General features: G+C 45.2%; 1 protein-coding gene across 1 annotated transcript in view; it reads left to right on the top strand.

Moving 5' to 3' along the window:
- PLB1 (phospholipase B1) overlaps positions 1-22,626 on the top strand; it is a gene marked incomplete at its 5' end in the record, with an annotated part of 217,657 nt that overhangs the window by 14,734 nt on the left and 180,297 nt on the right. Inside the window, 2 exons of the mRNA XM_082251005.1 lie at positions 8,403-8,465; positions 12,137-12,219. Coding sequence (XP_082107131.1) covers positions 8,403-8,465; positions 12,137-12,219 — 146 coding nt within the window. The remainder of the gene's footprint in view (positions 1-8,402; positions 8,466-12,136; positions 12,220-22,626) is intronic.

Here is a 22,626-nt window from a genome sequence, read left to right as displayed (position 1 = left end):
GACAGATAATTTCCTGTGTGGCTATTGACCTTAACAAGCAGGTGTGCCTAAAGTGGCTCCAGGCTAAACTTGGGCTTCTATAATGTAGTGGTCAGCTTTGGCTGCAATACCCACCTTCCATTCAAAGCTGACCCCATAGTACCAATTCACCACAGTGCCCCGTCATTGATATCAGTGGAAGGAATAGTGGCCTACCATTGGTATTAGAGGGAGGAATAGTGTCCCATCACTGGTGTCAGTGGGAGGAATAGTGCCCCATCATTGGTGTCAGTGGGATGAATAGTGCCCCATCACTGGTGTCAGTGGGAGGAATAGTGTCCCATCATTGGGGTCAGTGGGAGGAATAGTGCCCCATCATTGGTATCAGTGGAAGGAATAGTGCCCCATCACTGGTGTCCGTTGGTAGGAATAGTGCCCCATCACTGGTGTCAGTGAGAGGAATAGTGTCCCATCATTGGTGTCAGTGGGAGGAATAGTGCCCCATCATCAGTGTCAGTGGGAGGAATAGTGCCCCATCATCGGTGTCAGTGGGAGGAATAGTGCCCCATCATCGGTGTCAGTGGGAGGAATAGTGCCCCATCATTGGGGTCAGTGGGAGGAATAGTGTCCCATCACTGGTGTCAGTGGGAGGAATAGTGCCCTATCATTGGTATCAGTGGAAGGAATAGTGCCCCATCACTGGTGTCAGTGGGAGGAATAGTGCCCCATCACTGGTGTCAGTGGGAGGAATAGTGTCCCATCATTGGTGTCAGTGGGAGGAATAGTGCCCCATCATCGGTGTCAGTGGGAGGAATAGTGTCCCATCATTGGTATCAGTGGGAGGAATAGTGCCCCATCATTGGTATCAGTGGGAGGAATAGTGCCCCATCATTGGGGTCAGTGGGAGGAATAGTGTCCCATCACTGGTGTCAGTGGGAGGAATAGTGCCCTATCATTGGTATCAGTGGAAGGAATAGTGCCCCATCACTGGTGTCAGTGGGAGGAATAGTGCCCCATCACTGGTGTCAGTGGGAGGAATAGTGTCCCATCATTGGTGTCAGTGGGAGGAATAGTGCCCCATCATTGGTGTCAGTGGGAGGAATAGTGTCCCATCATTGGTATCAGTGGGAGGAATAGTGCCCCATCATTGGTGTCAGTGGGAGGAATAGTGCCTCATCATTGGTGTCAGAGGGAGGTATAGTGCCCCATAGTGGGTCAGGTCTCCAGTGACCAGATCCAGTAAACAATTAAATACCAGAGGTTTAGGAGGGCCCAGATCCTGAGAGCTTGCAATCTAATATTGAAGACTCCTGGCTTTAATTTGAATATTGTGTTGTGAACTACAAATCTGCTTGAAGATTTTCTCAGGCCAGTTATATTCAATATGTTTTTATTACATTCGCTTTCATAAAGAAATAAATGGAAATGGAAAATTCTTTGATTTGGCGGGAGTTATCGTTGGGTGATTCAGCGCTGAGCGTCCTGCCAGCAGATCGGGTTCTGTTCCCATTAAAGCGGCAATTATCAGGAGATAAGATAACGCGGCCCAGTGACAGAGATCAGCAGATACCGATTGATCTATTGATATGTCGGCGTCCAGAGGACAAGCAGATACCATCACTGTGTAATCACCGGCCCAGCATTAATTATATCAGGCGGCGGTGATAAAGGACGTGGAAATAATGAGAATGGAATTAAAGATTTCCAGGGAAGGATTGTCAATTGTTTCCTTGTTTCCTAAAGCTAGAAAGTTACTTCATTCCTATAATAGTCATTGCTTCTATTCTCATCAGTCAGTGTGCTGAAGTCACAGAGAGACTCATACAGTGTAAATGTGATAGTAGGCCTAAGCATCTGATTGCATCCCTATAAGAAGTGCAGTACGCTATTATTGTGTCATTGTAACTTTCCATGTATTTATTCCCTCTCACAAAGATCACAATACTCCTCCTGACAATGCCTTCCTCTGTTTTTCTCTCCATAAAGATGACACCATCTTTGTTAAGGCATCAGCCAGGCAGGGCCGGCCCTATCATGGGTCCCGCTGGGTCCATTGGACCCAGGCGGCACTTGGAGAGGGGGTGCAAACTGGCTACCAAGTTTTTTTTTCCAGCAGTTTTGTGTGTCACGTTATGGGCGGCATTTCCCCATCTCATACTGCAAACTGATGAGTATGAGGAGGCGGAGCGTCTCCTCCGGGGAATGTCCCATGCGCTATGACGTCAGACATAAGCGCACTCCATCTCACGCAGGGCAGGCTTGATTTTCAAGGGCAGTGGCAGACACAGGAGTGACAGGAGGAGAGACAGCGGGTGATTGGTGGACCGGTCCGGTGGTGAGTTATGGAAGAAGATAACAGTATATATAATATTTTCTAAATGTTATATTTCTATAAAATAATGGATTTGGGAGCCTTTCGGTGGGCGTGATTTTTTTTTTGGGTGGGGGGGGGGGCAGCATTTAATTCCTGGACCCAGGCAGCACAGTGTCTTGGGCCAGCCAGCCCTGCAGCCAGGGTTGCTGTCTGCTTCATGGACTGAGATCCCGGCTCAAGAATGATAAAACCATTTAAATCCTGGTGCCTGTACAGCTCCTGACACAGATCGGCCCCTTCTGCTGTTACCTTGTAGCATATACAAAGGAAAGCTGTGTTTCTAAATTGTCAGTAAATGACATTTTCCTGCTGGCATCTTAAAAAAAAAAAAATAAAAGGCACCAGGATCCCTCCAAAGGTCCCCCAAAAATAAATGCTGGTGATGTCAGAGATTACTGGGGAGAGGGTGGTAGCGCCCTCCACTTCCTTAGCAACCATTGACAGCCAGAAGCTGTTATATATATGTAGTACAGACCAAAAGTTTGGACACACCTTCTCATTCAAAGAGTTTTCTTTATTTTCATGACTATGAAAATTGTAGAGTCACACTTCAAGAGGTAGTCACCTGAAATGGTCTTCACTTCACAGGTGTGTGCTGTCAGGTTTAATAAGTGTGATTTCTTGCCTTATAAATGGGGTTGGGACCATCAGTTGTGTTGTGCAGAAGTCAGGTGGATACACAGCTGATCGTCCTACTGAATAGACTGTTAGCTGCTTTTTTCTTGCCATAATACAAATTCTAAGTACAGAAAAACGAGTGGCCATCATTACTTTAAGAAATTAAGGTCAGTCAGTCCGAAAAATTGGGAAAACTTTGAAAGTTTCCCCAAGTGCAGTCATAAAAACCATCAAGCGCTACAAAGAAACTGGCTGACATGCGGAGCGCCCCAGGAAAGGAAGACCAAGAGTCACCTCTGCTGCGGAGGATAAGTTCATCCGAGTCACCGGCCTCAGAAATCGCTCAGATTAGAGACCAGGTCAATGGCACACGGAGTTGTAGCAGCAGACAATTCTCTAGAACAACTGTTAAGAGGAGACTGTGTGAATCCGGCCTTCATGGTAGAATATCTGCTAGGAAACCACTGCTAAAGAGAGGAAACAAGCAGAAGAGACTTGTTTGGACTAAAGAACACAAGGAGTGGACATTAGACCGGTGGAAATCTGTGCTTTGGTCTGATGAGTCCAAATTTGAGATCTTTGGTTCCAACCACCGTGTCTTTGTACGACACAGAAAAGGTGAACGGATGGACTCTACATGCCTGGTTCCCACCGTGAAGCATGGAGGAGGAGGTGTGATGGTGTGGGGGTGCTTTGCTGGTGACACTGTTGGGGATTTATTCAAAATTGAAGGCATACTGAACCAGCATGGCTACCACAGCATCTTGCAGCGGCATGCTATTCCATCCGGTTTGCGTTTAGTTGGACCATCATTAATTTTTCAACAGGACAATGTCCCCAAACACACCTCCAGGCTGTGTAAGGGCTATTTGACCAAGAAGGAGAGTGATGGGGTGCTGCGCCATGTGACCTGGCCTCCACAGTCACCGGACCTCAACCCAATCCAGATGGTTTGGGGTGAGCTGGACCGCAGAGTGAAGGCAAAAGGGCCAACAAGTGCTGAGCATCTCTGGGAACTCCTTCAAGACTGTTGGAAGACCATTTCAGGTGACTTGAAGTGTGACTCTACAATTTTCATAGTCATGAAAATAAAGAAAACTCTTTGAATGAGAAGGTGTGTCCAAACTTTTGGTCTGTACTGTGTATATATATATATAGCATTGGTAGAAGTACTGTTTCAGTAGATGAACAGTAAGGCAAAAGTCCACTCTGCAAAAGCAAGCCAGAACAACCAATCCGAATCTCTTTCCCTACTCTAGATTGAATAAAATAAAAATCAGTTTGGTTAGTAAATGTTGAGGCTCTTTGAGTTCATTGAACTCCTGCACTAAATAAGCCAGATGGAGAATTTGCATAACAGGAACTTTACAAGAAATCAGCTGTGTGCAGCGCTAATCAATACTGGCACACATTTTTATTTTCCAGTTCAAGTTTTTATCATAAAAAGTTGCTCTTGGCAGTCATCCTTGTATTATTCTGGGATAATATTCCATAAGCATTGTGATTATTGTTACTTAACTCTTAGATTGTAAGCTCTAACGAGCCAGGCCCTCTGATTCCTCCTGTATTACAGTGTATTGTATTTGTACTGTCGACCCTCGAGTTGTAAAGCGCTGCGTAAACTGTCGGCGCTATATAAATACAATATATAATAATAATATGATTTCTGCCAATCCTAAACCTGAAGTGAACTCTTTTCCTCTGAGTGTCCAAAGCAAAGTAACTCACGTTACTATATTACTATTATTGTTTGTTTTCTTTTTGCTATTGTTATTATTATTATTTATTCTCCTTTGGGATTAGTTAAGTGTTTTGAATCGGAATGACTTATTATTATTATTAATATTATTTACTAATACTGTAGCCCTACAGTAGGGAAAATAATTATTGATCCCCTGCAGATTGTGTAAGTTTGCCCACTTACAAAGAAATTAAGGGTCTATAGTGTTACTATGTTACTATTATTGTTTTTTTTTTGCTATTGTTATTGTTATTATTATTTCATTTCCTTTGGTATTAGTTAGGTGCTTTGAATCTGAATTATTTTTTATTATTATTATTTACTAATATGGCAGCCCTACAGTGGGGAAAATAATGATTTGATCCCTTGCAGAAGTTTGCCCACTTACAAAGAAATGGCGGGTGTATCATTTTTATCATAGGTATATTTTATATGATAGAGACAGAATATCAACCAAAAATCCAGAAAAACACATGGTATAAATTTTATAAATGGAGTTGAAGTTGAGTGAGTAAAATAAGTATTTGATCCCCAAGCAAAACATGACTTAGTAGTTGGTGGAGAAACCCTTGTTGGAAGCACAGAGGTCAGACGTTTCTTGTAGATGGAAGCACAGAGGTCAGACATTTCTTGTAGTTGGGAAGCACGGAGGTCAGACGTTTCTTGTAGTTGGTGACCAGGTTTGCACACATCTCAGGAGGGATTTTGGTCCACTCTTCTTTACAGATCTTCTCTAAATCCTTAAGGTTTCTTGGCTGTCACTTGGCAACTCAAAGTTTCAGCTCCCTCAATAAATTTGCTATAGGATTAGTCCTTAATGTGCTTCTTCTTGCGTATTCCCCTTTGTTGCCTTGGCATTTTTCTTCCCCCAAACAGGATGATTCCCCCTCCTCAAGAAGGCACATGTACAGTCATGCTGATGAACATCTAAATGATTCAGAGAAGGATTGGGAGAAAGTGCTGTGGTCAGATGAAACCAAAATTGAGCTCTTTGGTATTAACTCGACTCGCGATGTTTGGAGGAAGAAAAAAGCTGACTATGACCCTAAGAACACCATCCCTACAGTCACCATCCCTACAGTCACCGTCCCTACAGTCACCATCCCTACAGTCACCATCCCTACAGACACCATCCCTACAGCCACCATCCCTACAGTCACCATCCCTACAGTCACCTTCCCTACAGTCACCATCCCTACAGTCACCATCCCTACAGTCACCATCCCTACAGTCACCATCCCTACGGTCACCATCCCTACAGTCACCGTCCCTACAGTCACCGTCCCTACAGTCACCATCCCTACAGTCACCATCCCTACAGACACCATCCCTACAGTCACCATCCCTACAGTCACCATCCCTACAGTCACCGTCTCTACAGTCACCGTCCCTACAGTCACTGTCCCTACAGTCACCATCCCTACAGTCACCGTCTCTACAGTCACCGTCCCTACAGTCACCGTCCCTACAGTCACTGTCCCTACAGTCACCATCCCTACAGTCCAGCACAGAGGTGGATACATGAGGCTTTGGGGCTGTTTCTCTGATAAAGGTACAGGCAGACTTTGCCGCATTGAGAGGCCAATGGGCGGAGCCATGTATTGTAAAATCTTGGATGAGAACCTTCTTCCCTCAGCCAGAACACTGAAGATGGATCATGGATGGGTCTTCCAGCATGACAATGACCGAAAACATACAGCCAAGGCAACAAAGGAGTGGCTCAAGAAGAAGCACATTAAGGTCATGGAATGGCCTAGCCTTAATCCTATACAAAATTATATGGAGAGAGCTGAATCTTCGAGTTTCCAAGTGACAGCCAAGAAACCTTAAGGATTTAGAGAAGATCTGTAAAGAAGAGTGGACCAAAATCCCTCCTGAGATGTGAGCAAACCTGGTCACCAACTACAAGAAACGTCTGACCTCTGTGCTTCCCAACTACAAGAAACGTCTGACCTCTGTGCTTCCCAACTACAAGAAACGTCTGACCTCTGTGCTTCCCAACTACAAGAAACGTCTGACCTCTGTGCTCCCATCTACAAGAAACGTCTGACCTCTGTGCTTCCCAACTACAAGAAACGTCTGATCTCTGTGCTTCCAACTACAAGAAACGTCTGACCTCTGTGCTTCCAACTACAAGAAACGTCTGACCTCTGTGCTTCCAAACTACAAGAAACGTCTGACCTCTGTGCTTCCAACTACAAGAAACGTCTGACCTCTGTGCTTCCAACTACAAGAAACGTCTGACCTCTGTGCTTCCCATCTACAAGAAACGTCTGACCTCTGTGCTTCCCAACTACAAGAAACGTCTGACCTCTGTGCTTCCCAACTACAAGAAACGTCTGACCTCTGTGCTCCCATCTACAAGAAACGTCTGACCTCTGTGCTTCCCAACTACAAGAAACGTCTGACCTCTGTGCTTCCAACTACAAGAAACGTCTGACCTCTGTGCTTCCATCTACAAGAAACGTCTGATCTCTGTGCTTCCCAACTACAAGAAACGTCTGACCTCTGTGCTTCCATCTACAAGAAACGTCTGACCTCTGTGCTTCCCAACTACAAGAAACGTCTGACCTCTGTGCTTCCCAACTACAAGAAACGTCTGACCTCTGTGCTTCCCAACTACAAGAAACGTCTGACCTCTGTGCTTCCATCTACAAGAAACGTCTGACCTCTGTGACCCCCAACTACAAGAAACGTCTGACCTCTGTGCTTCCATCTACAAGAAACGTCTGACCTCTGTGCTTCCATCTACAAGAAACGTCTGACCTCTGTGCTTCCAACTACAAGAAACGTCTGACCTCTGTGACCCCCAACTACAAGAAACGTCTGACCTCTGTGACCCCCAACTACAAGAAACGTCTGACCTCTGTGACCCCCAACTACAAGAAACGTCTGACCTCTGTGCTTCCAACAAGGGTTTCTCCACCAACTACTAAGTCATGTTTTGCTTGGGGATCAAATACTTATTTTACTCACTGAACTGCAACTCCATTTAAAACATTTGTATCATTTTTTTTCTGGATTTTTCGTTGATATTCTGTCTCTATCATATAAAATACACCAATAATAAAAATTAGAGACCCTTAATTTTTTTGTTAGTTGGCAAACTTACACAATCTGCAGGGGATCAATTAATTATTTTCCCCACTGTATATTAGGCTGCCCTGATTGTAGATCCAGGCCTCTGCTTCCACGCAGTCCGAATCTCCAGCAGTCCAACACGCCCCCCTGCACTGTTCTCCAATCAAAAATGCTGCTAAGAGAGTGTAAGTGTTGTTGATTGGTGCAGCTGGAATGTTGACGACCTGAATCCCCGCACTCTGTGTAGGTGCGGCGGTCTGCGTCTCTAGTGTGCTGTCAGCGCAGGGCAGCTTGAAAATTAATATATAGTAATGATAATATTATTAATAATAATAGTAATAAAGACCTAAATATGCTTTATACTTTGCTAATATTTACTACTTTTTTTTTTGTTGTTTTTTTTTTTTATTTTATATCATTTTTTGTACTTTTATCCATTTTTTTTTTACTGATTACTTCTTCAGTTTGCTGCCAGCAAAAGCCAGCTTGATTATTGATATTAGAAATAATATTAATAACAATAAAGACCTGCACATACAGTATGTTGCTTCTATCCAGCTTGAATTTATTATGTGTCTACAATAGTTTTTCCTTTTCTGGTTTGAACAGGAAGACCACACAGAACACAAAATGAGGGAACTGAGCCAGGCTCTGGACTACCTGCAGCAAGAGGTAAGCGAGAGTCACATATTAAAGTAGAACTATAGGCAAAACGTTATTTTTTCACTTTGTATAGAGTAAGGGAGGGTTAAAACCCTGGGCAAATTTGTTTTTTTCCATGTGGGTCCCATTGGGGAGATTTCCCTTCACTTCCTGTCCCACAGCCAAACAGAAAGTGAGAGAAAATTCCAGCAATTTAAGGGAATTCCTTTGGGACCCCCTGGGTCACCAGAACTAGTGTCCCCATTGGAAGATTTCCCCTATATTACATTTCTGGGGACAACCCAAAATGTGTGATTTTCTTTTACTTTCACCTTCAGTGATAATGGTAAATAGGACAAATAGAGAGGATGAATCTCCCTAGCGGGGTCAGGCAGCAATAAAAACTGATGTTATAATCCATCGCCACTCTATCAAAAACTAAAAAAAAAAGTTTTGCTTTTAGTTGCACAATCTCACAGAAGTAAGTACACCCTTCACATTTTTGTAAATATTTTATTCTATCTTTTCATGTGACAACACTGAAGAAATGACACTTTGCTACAATGTAAAGTAGTGAGTGTACAGCTTGTATAACAGTGTAAATTTACTGTCCCCTCAAAATAACTCAACACACAGCCATTAATGTCTAAACCGCTGGCAGCAAAAGTGAGAACACCCCTAAGTGACAATGTCCTAATTGGGCCCAAAGTGTCAATATTTTGTGTGGCCGCCATTATTTTCCAGCACTGCCTTAACCCTCTTGGGCATGGAGTTCACCAGAGCTTCACAGGTTGTCACTGGAGTCCTCTTCCCCTCCTCCATGATGACATCACAGAGCTGGTGGATGTTAGAGACCTTGCGCTCCTCCACCTTCCGTTTGATGATGCCCCACAGATGCTCAATAGGGTTTAGGTCTGGAGACATGCTTGGCCAGTCCATCACCTTTACCCTCAGCTTCTTTAGCAAGGCAGTGGTCATCTTGGAGGTGTTTGGGGTCATTATCATGTTGGAATACTGCCCTGCGGCCCAGTCTTCCCAGTGCTGGCAGCACTCATGCAGCCCCAGACCATGACCCTCCCACCACCATGCTTGACTGTAGGAAGACACACACTTGTCTTTGTACTCCTCACCTGGTTGTCACCACACACACCTGACACCATCTGAACCAAATAAGTTTATCTTGGTCTCATCAGAGCACAGGAGATGGTTCCAGTAATCCATGTCCTTAGTCTGCTTGTCTTCAGCAAACTGTTTGTGGGCTTTCTTGTTCATCATCTTTAGAAGAGGCTTCCTTCTGGGATGACAGCCATGCAGACCAATTTGATGCAGTGTGCGGTGTATGGTCTGAGCACTGACAGGCTGACCCCCCACCCCTTCAACCTCTGCAGCAATGCTGGCAGCACTCATATGTCTATTTGCCAAAGACAACCTCTGGATATGACGCTGAGCACGGCATTCAACCTCTTTGGTCGACCATGGCGAGGCCTGTTCTGAGTGGAACCTGTCCTGTTACACCGCTGTATGGTCTTGGCCACCGTGCTGCAGCTCAGTTTCAGGGTCTTGGCAATCCTCTTATAGCCTAGGCCATCTTTATGTAGAGGAATAATTATTTTTTTCAGATCCTCAGAGAGTTCTTTGCCATGAGGTACTATATTGAACTTCCAGTGACCAGTATGAGAGAGTGAGAGCGATAACACCAAATATAACACACCTGCTCCCCATTCACACCTGAGACCTTGTAACACTAACGAGTCACATGACATCGGGGAGGGAAATGGCTAATTGGGCCCAATTTGGACATTGTCACTTAGGGGTGTACTCACTTTTGTTGCCAGCGGTTTAGACATTAATGGCTGTGTGTTGAGTTATTTTGAGGGGACAGTAAATTTACACTGTTATACAAGCTGTACACTCACTACTTTACATTGTAGCAAAGTCTCATTTCTTCAGTGTTGTCACATGAAAAGATAGAATAAAATGTTTACAGAAATGTGAGGGGTGTACTTACTTCTGTGAGATGCTGTATACTTTTAGATTCCAGGTGTATATGAAGGTACATGCCAATCAAAACTGAAAAATGAAGCAATCTCAACCAATCAGAGCACCACCGGTAGAGGAAGGGCCAACAGTCTCAATAAATCAGAGCACCACCGGTAGAGGGAGGGGCAGCAATCTCAACCAATCAGAGCACCATTGGTATAGGAAGGGGCAGCAATCTCAATTAATCAGAGCACCACCGGTAGAGGAAGGGGCAGCAATCTCAATTAATCAGAGCACCACCGGTAGAGGGAGGGGCAGCAATCTCAATTAATCAGAGCACCACCGTCAGAGGGAGGGGCAGCAATCTCAATTAATCAGAGCACCACCGGTAGAGGGAGGGGCAGCAATCTCAATTAATCAGAGCACCACCATCAGAGGGAGGGGCAGCAATCTCAATTAATCAGAGCACCACCGGTAGAGGGAGGGGCAGCAACGTCAACCAATCAGAGCACCACCGGTAGAGGGAGGGGAAGCAATCTCAACCAATCAGAGCACCACTGGTAGAGGAAGGGGCAGCAATCTCAATTAATCAGAGCACCACTGGTAGAGGGAGGGGCAGCAATCTCAACCAATCAGAGCACCATTGGTATAGGAAGGGGCAGCAATCTCAATTAATCAGAGCACCACCGGTAGAGGAAGGGGCAGCAATCTCAATTAATCAGAGCACCACCGGTAGAGGGAGGGGCAGCAATCTCAATTAATCAGAGCACCACCGTTAGAGGGAGGGGCAGCAATCTCAATTAATCAGAGCACCACCGGTAGAGGGAGGGGCAGCAACGTCAACCAATCAGAGCACCACCGGTAGAGGGAGGGGAAGCAATCTCAACCAATCAGAGCACCACTGGTAGAGGAAGGGGCAGCAATCTCAATTAATCAGAGCACCACTGGTAGAGGGAGGGGCAGCAATCTCAACCAATCAGAGCACCACTGGTAGAGGGAGGGGCAGCAATCTCAACCAATCAGAGCACCACCGGTAGAGGGAGGGGCAGCAATCTCAACCAATCATAGAACCACCGGTAGAGGAAGGGGCAGCAATCTCAACCAATCAGAGCACCACCGGTGGAGGGAGGGGAATCCTTCTCAACCGATGAGAGCAGCACTGATAGGGGGAGGGACAGCAAAAGAAACCAATCAGAACTTTATTGCTTTGTACAGTGTGGTCAGTCAAGTGCATGACTATGATCCAAGAAGGCCAGCTTAATTGGCTGAAGGTTTCCCTAGGGTCTGTTGTGTCTTCTCATGGACCAGGCCGGCTGGGGTACGAGGTTGAACTTGACAGATATTTAGGCTACGTTTCCACCAGTGCAACTCCAAAGTCCTGCGATTTAAAGTGTGACTTTGGAGTGCCACTTTGAGTACAAATTTGATCCAAAATTACACTCTCTGAATCAAAGTCGCATCAAAGTAGTGCAGGCACCTTTTCAGAGTCGCTGCAACTTTAAGTAGCATAGATTGGAAGGGGTGTCATTGAAATCAATGTGATGTGACTTGTCATGTGACTTTATGTGTCCAAAGTCACACTAGTGGAAACGTCTCCTTATCTTTTTTTTCTGCCTAATTCCCTATGTAATTTGGTTCTTACAGTTCTTTCCAGAAATAAAAAAAAATTTAAATCATAAAAAAAAGATATTATGGCATTTTTTTATTTTTTTATTTTACAGATGCCCAAAACTTTGGTGAGTTTGGTGGACCTGACCTTGCTGAGCGGGCTCTATCTGTCCCACCCCAGTAATTCTGATATCAGGTGAGTGGGTCTTCCCTACAGGAGAAGAATTTGTAGCGATTTGTTATCCTTCTTATAAAGAGTTACTAATACAATGTTACTGCACAATTGTATCTATTGGAAATTGTATGGCAACAAATACTCTCAATACTGAGTCCACTGCTGTGTAGAATGCTTTACAAGTAATATCATATAGAGGAGACATGATAGAAAGGCTTCCCATTGTAAAAAGCAGTATTTAATAAAAAAAAATAAAAATAAAAAAAGGGATTTAAATAACAAATATTAAAATTAATTTCATACTACGACATTCTTACAAAGTATTAGTAATACAATATTACTGCACAATTGCATCAATTGCAAGCTGGGAGGTTACACATACCGTCCACCCAATACTCAGCCTAATGTGTACAATATATAGAGGGAACATGATGGAAAAGCTTCCCAATATACAAAGCAGTATTTAACCCAAAAAGAAAATAAAAATAAAAAATGTCAAATATATCCGATTTAATTTAAAGAAACTACAACTTTCTTAGAAAGAATCCATAACACAATGTGGCTGCACAACAGTTTAAATTGAAAATTTGGAGGCAACAAATACTGTACTGCCCACCCAATGCCGGTTACTGCTGTGCAGTATATATAGAGGATCCATGATGGAAAGGCTTCCCAATATACACAACAGTTTTTAGTCCCAAAAAAAAAAAAGAGACTCAAAATAAAATAACAAATAATCAATTTACTTTTTAAAAAACGACTAAATTATTACAGAGGATTAGTAACACAACGTTGCTCACAATTATATTAATTGGAAATTGGGGGGAGCAACATGATTATTATATAGAGGAACCATGATGGAAAGGCTTCCCAGTATACACAGCAGTATTTTTATTTATTTTATACAATTTATTGAAAAAAAAATAAATAACAGAACAGCAATTCCAGAACAGAATATCCACCAGAACATCGATCAGTGATTTTGTGTACAGCCTCAAAATTAGTCAGTGATACAGACCGAGTACATCATAGCAAGACCAACAGGCCGATCATAATGCTAACAGGGGGTACATCAAAGGGAAGACAGCGTACAGCTTAAGCAGAATCTCCAACCAACCAACCACCCGAACCAAGACCATAAGCCAAAGGAGTGCGTATGGACCTACAAAGAGTCTATCTATGACTAGGTCTTGCGGGCCCAGCCTTGGGTTATCCAATAATGGACCCCAAAGGTTCTCATATTTACGGGGTCAACCTCTATGGTGGCATATGTACTTCTCTAGGTGAAGAGTTTCTCCCATGCACTGTACCCACTCTTTTTGCGAGGGAGGGTCTGAAGATTTCCAATGCCTTAGGAGAACCTTCCAGGCCTGGAAAAGGGCTCCAGCCACAGCTTCTCTGGTGAAACAGGCAGTTGAAGGTCATCTAAAATGCCCTGTAGGCAAAGTTTAGGGTGGAGTAGGATGGATGTTTGGAAAACCTCATTCACGGCATTCACCACTGGCTCCCAGTACCTATGTAATTTGGGACACAATAGATTAATTAGGTCCCTGTGGTCCCAGCAACATTTACCGCAAATAGGGATGTCTAAGAGGCCCATTGTGTGCAGTGTGACTGGAGTATAATGAACCCTTAGAAGGATATATAATTGTATGAGCCTTTGCAATACATTAAGAGAACATTGTGGTAGGGATCGACCGATATCGGTTTTTCGTTGCTGATACCGATACTTTGGCCATTGCCTTTCGGGATCGGCCGATATGGGCCGATAGTTTGAACATTTAAAGTTTTGCAAAATAAACACAATTTTCGACACAAATCTGTTACTGAACCCACCTTGGTGGGTGGCTGGCTGGCTGGCACCCTTTGGTGGGTGGCTGGCTGGCATCCTGTGGTAGATGACTGGCTGGCTGGCACCCTGTGGTGGATGGGTGGCTGGCTGGCACCCTTTGGTGGGTGGCTGGCTGGTACCCTGTGGTGGATGGCTGGCTGGCTGGCACCCTGTGGTGGGTGGGTGGCTGGCTGGCACCCTGTGGTGGGTGGGTGGCTGGCTGGCACCCTGTGGTGGGTGGGTGGCTGGCTGGCACCCTGTGTGGTGGGTGGCTGGCTGGCACCCTGTGTGGTGGGTGGCTGGCACAGATAGGGCCTGTGGCTGACTGACTGGTACAGGCCTGTGGGTGTGTGGGTGGCTGGCTGGCTGTCACCGTGCTGCTGTGTGTGTATGTATGGTGGTTGTGTTAAACACACTGTGTGTATACACTGCACTGTACACTCACTGTCTCACTCCCGAGACTCCCCGACTCCAGACGAGGCTGAGGGAGGCGGCCTAAGAAGGCAGAAGCTGTCCCAGTGCGCGGAGGCACGTGGCGCAACATACGCAATGAGGTCACGACAATATCGGTAATCTCCGGGGCCGATTCCGATATATCAGGGAAAGTACATATCGGTCCTCGATATATCGTCCTTGCCGATAATTGGCCGATCCCTACATTGTGGCACCGCTGGAAGAGCTTTTTCCCACTGGTCCTCCACAAAAGTGCCAAGCTCCGTCTCCTGCCGCCTTTCCTCTGGCAAAGGGAATGATTTCAGATATTCCATCTGCAATATTGCGTAACCACACAGCAGTATTTATTCCCAAAAATTAAGGGGGATCAAAATGAAAAAAGATCAGATAATCAAACCTAATTTAAACAAATACAAAATTCTTACTCGGGATTATTCACACAATATTACTGTACAATTATATCAACTGACAAGTATTGGGAGGGATTGTTCCTAATGAATCCTCATATGATGTATAACCCCCGGGACATGGAGGGATCTCCGTTCTCTGCACTCTACTTGTTACTACCCATCTTCTTCCATTATGCTTGTATGTGTACTTGAACTCTCCGTTGCCGAGTATTTGAGTTCGGATCGTCACCATGGGAACCGCCAACTGTCCTCTGTGGCTTTTTCAGACTAATTTGATGTCATAAATGCAAGATACAGAACAATGGCCGGTGCAAAATGTGTAGAGAAACCAAACTGTTAAAGGGCCAGTCCACCCACATCTGATATTTCAGTTTTGTTGCAGTCTGTATGCACTGTGGAGATCCTGTCAGAACAGGAAGTGAAGGTAGATCTTCCATATGGGGACACGGACTGCAATAGAGACCTGATAGAGGGTCCATCCCTTCCCCACTCTGTTCAAAATGAAAAAAGACAATTTGGCTGGGCTTTAATTTTTTTATAAGTCTGTAAGAGGGAGCTTGTGATTAGCTACAGTCAGTGTTGGCGCCAAAAGCCAAAGTCCCTGCCCTCCTCCTCTCCTTCCTAGAACAGTGAACATTCTTCTGAGGCTGTATCCTCCACCATATTGTCCCCCACTCCACCCCAGGGTCCTCCACATGACATTTCCAGCTGTTGACCTTTATATCCCCAAAGGAAGTAATGTCCACACATTATTAGAGATGCTGCACTTTACTGGTGGTACTTGGAAAATGGCATAAACATCGACATACTATCCAAGGTCACTTGACAGTACATTGTCAATCACATTTAGTGGATGGTCCGCAGAAGTCACATGTGAAAGCACCATTAAAGTAAGCCATCTTCCCTCAAACAGTCTCTTTCCCCCCAGGGACATTACTACTCACTTGATCGGATCTCTGCAGTCACCTCCTCCATAGGTACACCTCTACTGGAATCCCCCAGGGGGATAACCTTACTCAGGGAACGCTTGGCCTTGTCCTAAAGACCTTTTGCAACCCGCCCTAGCCCCCACCTCCATAAGAGTCAGGGAGTCCACAGCTGACTTGTCTAAGTCAGGGCCAGATTAACGTAGGGGCTATTGGAGCTGCAGCTCCAGGCCCCTACCTTTTATATAGGCCCCGGGTTGGCCATATTCACTGTTACCGCTCTTCTGTCACTTGTAAACACAGAAGTCTGGCTTCTATGCTCGCTTCCCCATGCAGCACCCTCAGAACCTCCCCACACAGCACGAAGGCCGGACAAGGAGGGACAGTTGCCGATGCATGGATGTGTTTATGGGCTTCAGAGACAGCATCCCATGTTGAATTAGGCATGCATGGCTGCACCCTTCCTCCTCTGGGTGCATGGCAAGGCACGGCCCTTAAGGCCCTTCAAAATCCTCAGCACCAAGACCATGATGCTCTTAATCCGGCCCTGGTCTAAGTGCTGGTCTATTTTCCCCCGGCCTCCAGCCCTGTCCAGGACTTCCACTTGCTGGCTACATGTACATAGATGTGAGGTGTTTGGCTCCCATGCCCCAACTGCCCTAGTGTCCCTCTCAACCTGGCTTATATGTGAGCCCTGACTTACACATTACATCACTACTGGAGGGCTCTAACTTAAATGAGCCTAGCACCTGATGACACTATCTTCTAGAACCAGACACTATTCTGGCACAGAGCCCCCTAGTGGCAGACTAGCTAACTGCACCTGCCTACAAGTCTCTTGGACTCCATTTGTGATATCTCTGCACTTCAATGACTGTGCTTTAACATTTGTCATTACAAGAGTGTCCTGTTTTTCCCTTTGGAATCTCTATGTGTTTCCTATAATGGGGAATGCAACAAGAGACAAGGAAAAAGCTCAGTGGCGGCCGGAAGACCCAAAGGGTCAAGATGGGCAGAAAACAGCCAAGAACTATAGTGGGAGATCTCATTGGTGGAAAAGCCAGTAAGTGAATCTGGCGACATATAAGTCTTTCTATAACTGAGAAATTACCCTTGCCCTGAATTATATTTTGAGGAGCTATACTGTGGAAGAAGGCAAGCAGAGGGCAAAGGACGAGTCACCAGTATCATCTGTGGTCTCCTGCAGATGATCTTTACTGACCTACCATGCCTTGTTCTACATTGTGTCTCTGTACAAGGTTGCCATCTTGATAGGGACGGGGCTTAACTTTTTTCTATCAGGGCTCTCCCTTGATGACTGATGGAGGAACAATCCTAAAGCTGTAGGAGAGGTGAAGGAAGCACAAATCCAAAGAATGGATGAAGCAGAAGCAAGAAGATCCTTGCACTGCAGGTCCTCAGGTACAGCTTCCCCTCCAGCAAGGAGACCAGTGATCAGCACAGCAGTGACATGAGCAAATCTCACTCCAGATTTTCTAAACAGTTGGCGGAACTACCAGGGTCGCAATGGTTGCACTTGCGACCAGGCCCTGGAGTTTTGCCCCTGTAGAGGGGGGTCTGCCACCCGCATGCCACTCAAAGGTTCTTCTACCAATCTGAGACGGGAGCAGGTACGCTGGGCACTCACAAGCACACAGTTTCCACACATCGGACCGCCCCACCCATCCTCTCCACCCACCCATTGAGTTCAGTAGGATATGGAGATGCCATGTCGGGAGGCATAGACTAAAAGAGAAAGTCAGCTGTCCCGGCCTGGGCTGATAGTTTAAAGGGAGGGGGGGCTGTCCACCATGTAAGGAGACCCCATGTCGGGAGACGTGTCACTGGAGACACGTGAAGGAAGGAAGCAGGATATACACTGAGAATGAGCAGGGAGGGGGAACCGAGTGATCTGCAAGTGAGTGAAACTGATACCATCCCAAAAATCAGCACTGCCACTGACTGATCCCATCCCCCCATATCAGCACTGCCACTGACTGATCCCATCCCCCTCCCATATCAGCACTGTCACTGACTAATCCAATCTCCACATATCAGCATTGTCACTGACTAATCCAATCTCCATATATCAGCACTGCCACTGAACCCAATGCCATCCACCCCCAATGTTGCCACTGATCCCATCCCCCCTCCACCACTGCTGCCACTGATCCCATCCCCTCCCCACCACTACCATTAATGTCCCCCCCCCCACCACCACTGCCACTCATCCCATCCACCCACCACCACTGCTGCTACTCATTCCATCCCCCCCCCTTCTATAGCCACCACTGCCACTGATTCCATCCCCTCCCACCACTGCTGTCACTGATCCCATGCCACCCCCCCACCACCATCACCGATGCCACTGATCCTATCCCACCCCTCCACCACCACCACCGCTGCCACTAATCCCTCCCCCGCTCCACTACCTCTGCCACTCATCCCAGGGGCAAACCTACAGGGGTTGCAATTGACCCAGCCCATGTACACCTAGACAGAAGAAGCAGCAGGGGCAGCAAATAGAGGAGAGGATTCCCTCTATTTTCTTCTTGCAACCGCTGAAATCCTTCTTCTCCTCCTCTCCCTCCTGCAGGCATTTAGCGGCTGCAAATGGAGGGGTTTGGTTCCTCTATACGCCGCCCCTCCTATCCAGGTCCTGCTGCCCCAGGATCAGGGGGAAGGGGCCCCAGGATCAGTGGGAAGGGCCCCAGCCGGCTGCCATTCATTGTTTCTTGCACTGGGGCTTGAAGTTTCTAGTTTCGCCTCTGCTGCTAAGATCAGTAGTCAGAGGCAGCAGTGCCTTATATGATCTCTCACTGCAGATATACAGCTAAAAGCAGCAGAATAGGAGTGCCAGGCACAAGAAGTGCACATCGATTTGTTAGTAGGAATGTAAGAAAAAAGTTACAAGTCTCAGAGTATTGCTTGGGTACATTTAACACGTCTAGATCTCAGATCTGTCCCTATGGCTCCAAAGCCACACCCCTAATTCCCCAAATTGAATGTGTTACCCTCTCGCCCTATCACGATATAGAAAAGGTGGTAAATGTATGAGTAAGGCTGCCACTGAGTTGCTTATCCTGAGCAAAAAATAATGTAGAAATAAATATAATTGTGTAGCGCTACCCTTCACAGAATAAAATGTGCAGAAATGTCTTTACAGACACAAGTGAGAGCTAAACCAATGAATATTAAGGTGCAAAGCTAGGAATCCGATAGGCCATAAATTTTGAACAGGTGATCATCAATACTTAGCATATAAAGTGAATAAAGTGCAACACAAATATATCAAGTGATAAATGATGCTCCAAGCTAGTCCCTAATAGCATGTGTTAAGATTGCAAGCCGGACTTCAAACCGATTGCACCGCTCCTGAGGAAGTGATAGCTTTTTCATGAAACGCGTTGAGAATTTAGGATGCAATTGCTTTATTATTATTATTATTATTATTATTATTATGTGTTACAAATGTTGTCTTTATTTGTCATATACTATATTTATCTTTCAATGAGATCTTGCTTGCAATCAGTTTACAATTATTGTCCCCACGTCCGTGGGTCATGTTTTTATCAATGTATCTACGGTTCTCTCACATGCATGGCTCTAAATAGGATGTATGTTCTATGGTTACAATTTGTGACTAATGTTACTTATACTGCTTTTACCATGATGCATAATTTATTTTTCCAATTTGTTATTGCTGTTATCGCCATTGATAAACACCATTGGTAGATATGACATACTTGGTATATGATACTGATTGGTTCCAGTGACACACCTCATATAAAGTCCCAAAACTCCCCCTATTTTTTAAATGTGATAAATGTGCTTAACCACTTGCCGACTGCTCACAGTAATCCTACTGCGGCAGTGCGTCTTTCCTGGGTCCAGCGACGTAGACCTACGTCTACGTCGCTGGAGTTCATGTGATTCCGGCGGTGCGTGCGTGCGTGTGTGCGTGCCGCCGGAGGCTCGCTACAGCTGTGTTTAGACACAGCAAGAGTCGGGCCGGGGAAGGAAAGGCGGCGATTGCCACCTCCCTCCCCTGATCATCAGGGAAATGGTGAGAAGACCCACCTGCTTATGTAAACAAAGCAGGCGGATCTTCTCAGTGACAGACAGATCACAGGATTCAGCATAGCTGAGACTGCAATCTGTGTCTGTGTCACAGAACCCCCTCCCCCACACACGTCAGTAAGCATGAGGCATACATTTAACCCCTTGATCACCAACAGTGTTAACCCCTTCCCTGCCAGTGTCATTATTACAGTAACATTGCATATTTTTAGCACTGATTACTGTAGTAATTTCACTGGTCCCCCCAAAAGTGTCAAAAATGTCAGTCAAGGGTCCGATCTGTCTGCCGCAATGTCCCAGTCCCGCAAAAAAAATCACAGATTGCCGCCATTACTAGTAAAAAAAACAAAAAACAATAAAAGTGACTTAAATCTTTCCTGTAGTTAGTAAACGCGATAACTTTTGCGCAAACCAATCAAAATACACTTATTGTGATTTTTTTTTACCAAACATATGTAGCAGAAAACAAATTGGCCAAAAATGTTAAAAAAAATTAGATTTTTAAATGTTTTTGTTTTTTGTTAAATATTGTTTTTTTTTTTTTTTTTCAAAATTGTCGCTCTTTTTTTGTTTATAACGCAAAAAAAACAAAAATCGCACAGATGATAAAATACCACCAAAAGAAAGCTCTATTTGTGGGTAAAAAAAAGGACGTAAATTTGGGTACAGCGTCGCACGACCGCGCAAATGTCAGTTAAAGTAACGCAGTGCCAAATCGCAAAATAAAAACAAAAAGCAGAGCGCCTCTAAGTGTTATCAGTTTAATTAAAAGGGTAATGCAGGTACAGGAAAACTGCTCACATTTAAAACAGTATAAAATAGCTCATCTGTTAGGTGGTCTGCAGGAACACAGGGGTCCACGGCTGGATGTTAGTAGCTCCAAGAGATGGTGCAGGGGATGCTGAAGGAGGGAGATGTCTGGAGAGCCAAGAGACCAGATAGTAGGATGGTCAGCAGCTTCAGGAAGGTGTTCTGTTCCTCAGGGAGACACCTGGTGAGCCGAGAGACCGTTAGGTAGAATGGCTGTCGGCTTCAGAAGGGCGCCCTGCTCCTCAGTACATCCGGCGCCAACAGATAGGGGAGCCCAGCGTGACAGATCCAGCAGCCAAACGCACAACGCGTTTCCGAGCGTGCGCAGTAGCCTCACAGGGCGTGCGCGCTCCTTTCTCAAGTGCAGTGGCATTACACAGAAGAGCTGAACAAGTTTATAGGAAGCCAGCACTCAAGCTGGGTGGATACAGATGGACTTAAAGTGGCCATTGTAAATGGGCTGGACAGTGGGACCACAATACTTAAAGCGGCAATAAGAAAATAAACACATAAAAAAAAAAAAAAAAAAAAATCACATACAAATGAAATCGCATTAAAAAAAAAAAAAAAAAAAAAAATGGTTATTTAACAAGGTAAAAAGACATACATCGGCTCTAATCATAATATGGTGTTAACATCTAGCTCTTCGTTTAAACCCTTGGGTGAAAGTGAATCCAGGGTATAGATCCAAAATGTCTCTCGTTGGCATAATTTGGCAAATCGTTCGGCCTCAGATGGAAGTTTGGGGATAGACTCTATTACCCAAACCTCCAATCCTGATGTGGACTTGTTGTGGAACTCGAGGAAATGGCTTGGTACGCTATGTTGGTCACAACCCTCCTCCACAAACCTGCGATGGCGACCAAATCGTTGCCGTAGTGGGCGGATGGTGCGACCAACATAGAGTAGTCCACAGGGACAGGTCAGGCAGTAGATCACGTAATCAGTAGAACAGTTGTAGAATTCTTCCAAACGGTAAGTCTTATTCTCATGGGTGAACTGTTTTTTACCATGTCGCACAAAGGCACATGTTTTGCATAAAGGCTTGTTACATCGATACATGCCCTTTAAGGGAATGAGGCATAGTGGATTATGGACTTTTTTAGTTTTGAGACGACTGGGTGCAATTTTGTTTTTTAGGGTGGGAGCCCTACGGTAAGTAACTCCAGGTTTGTGACCTAAACTGGGTAAAAGATGGGGGTCCTGTAATAGAATGTTCCAGTGTTTCTGTAGTATGGATTCCATTTTCCTGTAGCGGCAGTGGAATCTGGTGATGAACCTCGGAGTGGATTCATCATATTTAGCTGTATTTTTGGGGGGTTTACCAGGCAGGAAGGTGGTGTAAGCTTGATTGACCAATTGGTCAGGGTAACCCTTATCCCTAAACTTGGCTCTCAAAGCATCACTCTGTGTGATGTAATCTATATCCCTGGTACAGTTCTGTCTAAGGCGACAGAACTGCCCTTTAGGTATATTGTTTACCCACTGGGGATGATGACAACTACTATAGTGTAGGTACGAGTTGCCAGCGGTGGGCTTGGTGTAGTTCCGGGCAAAAATGGAAGTTCCTTCACTACCCAGCTCGAGGTCCAGGAAGGCTAGATGAACCGCATCACAAACAGAAGTAAAGGTGAGACCGAAATCATTGGTGTTGCAGTGGATGACAAAATCATCAATCGAGGATGGAGGACCGTCCCAGATGATGATGATATCGTCTATGTAACGGCCGTAAAAAACTAGATATTGAGCAAAGGGGTTGTTGTGCCAAATGAAGGATTCTTCCCAGAAACCCATGGTCAGGTTAGCGTAGGAGGGTGCAAAGTTAGCGCCCATTGCGGTACCATGGGTCTGAAGGTAGAAGTCGCCATTAAAACAGAAGTAGTTATGCCTAAGACAAAAATCGGTGGCATCAAGGATA

Source organism: Pelophylax lessonae (assembly GCF_965119305.1).
Source record: "Pelophylax lessonae genome assembly, chromosome: 3".
In the NCBI taxonomy this organism is placed as follows: Eukaryota; Metazoa; Chordata; class Amphibia; order Anura; family Ranidae; genus Pelophylax; species Pelophylax lessonae.
The sequence above is the reverse complement of the archived record's forward strand: the minus strand, read 5'-3'. Positions and strand labels throughout refer to the sequence as shown.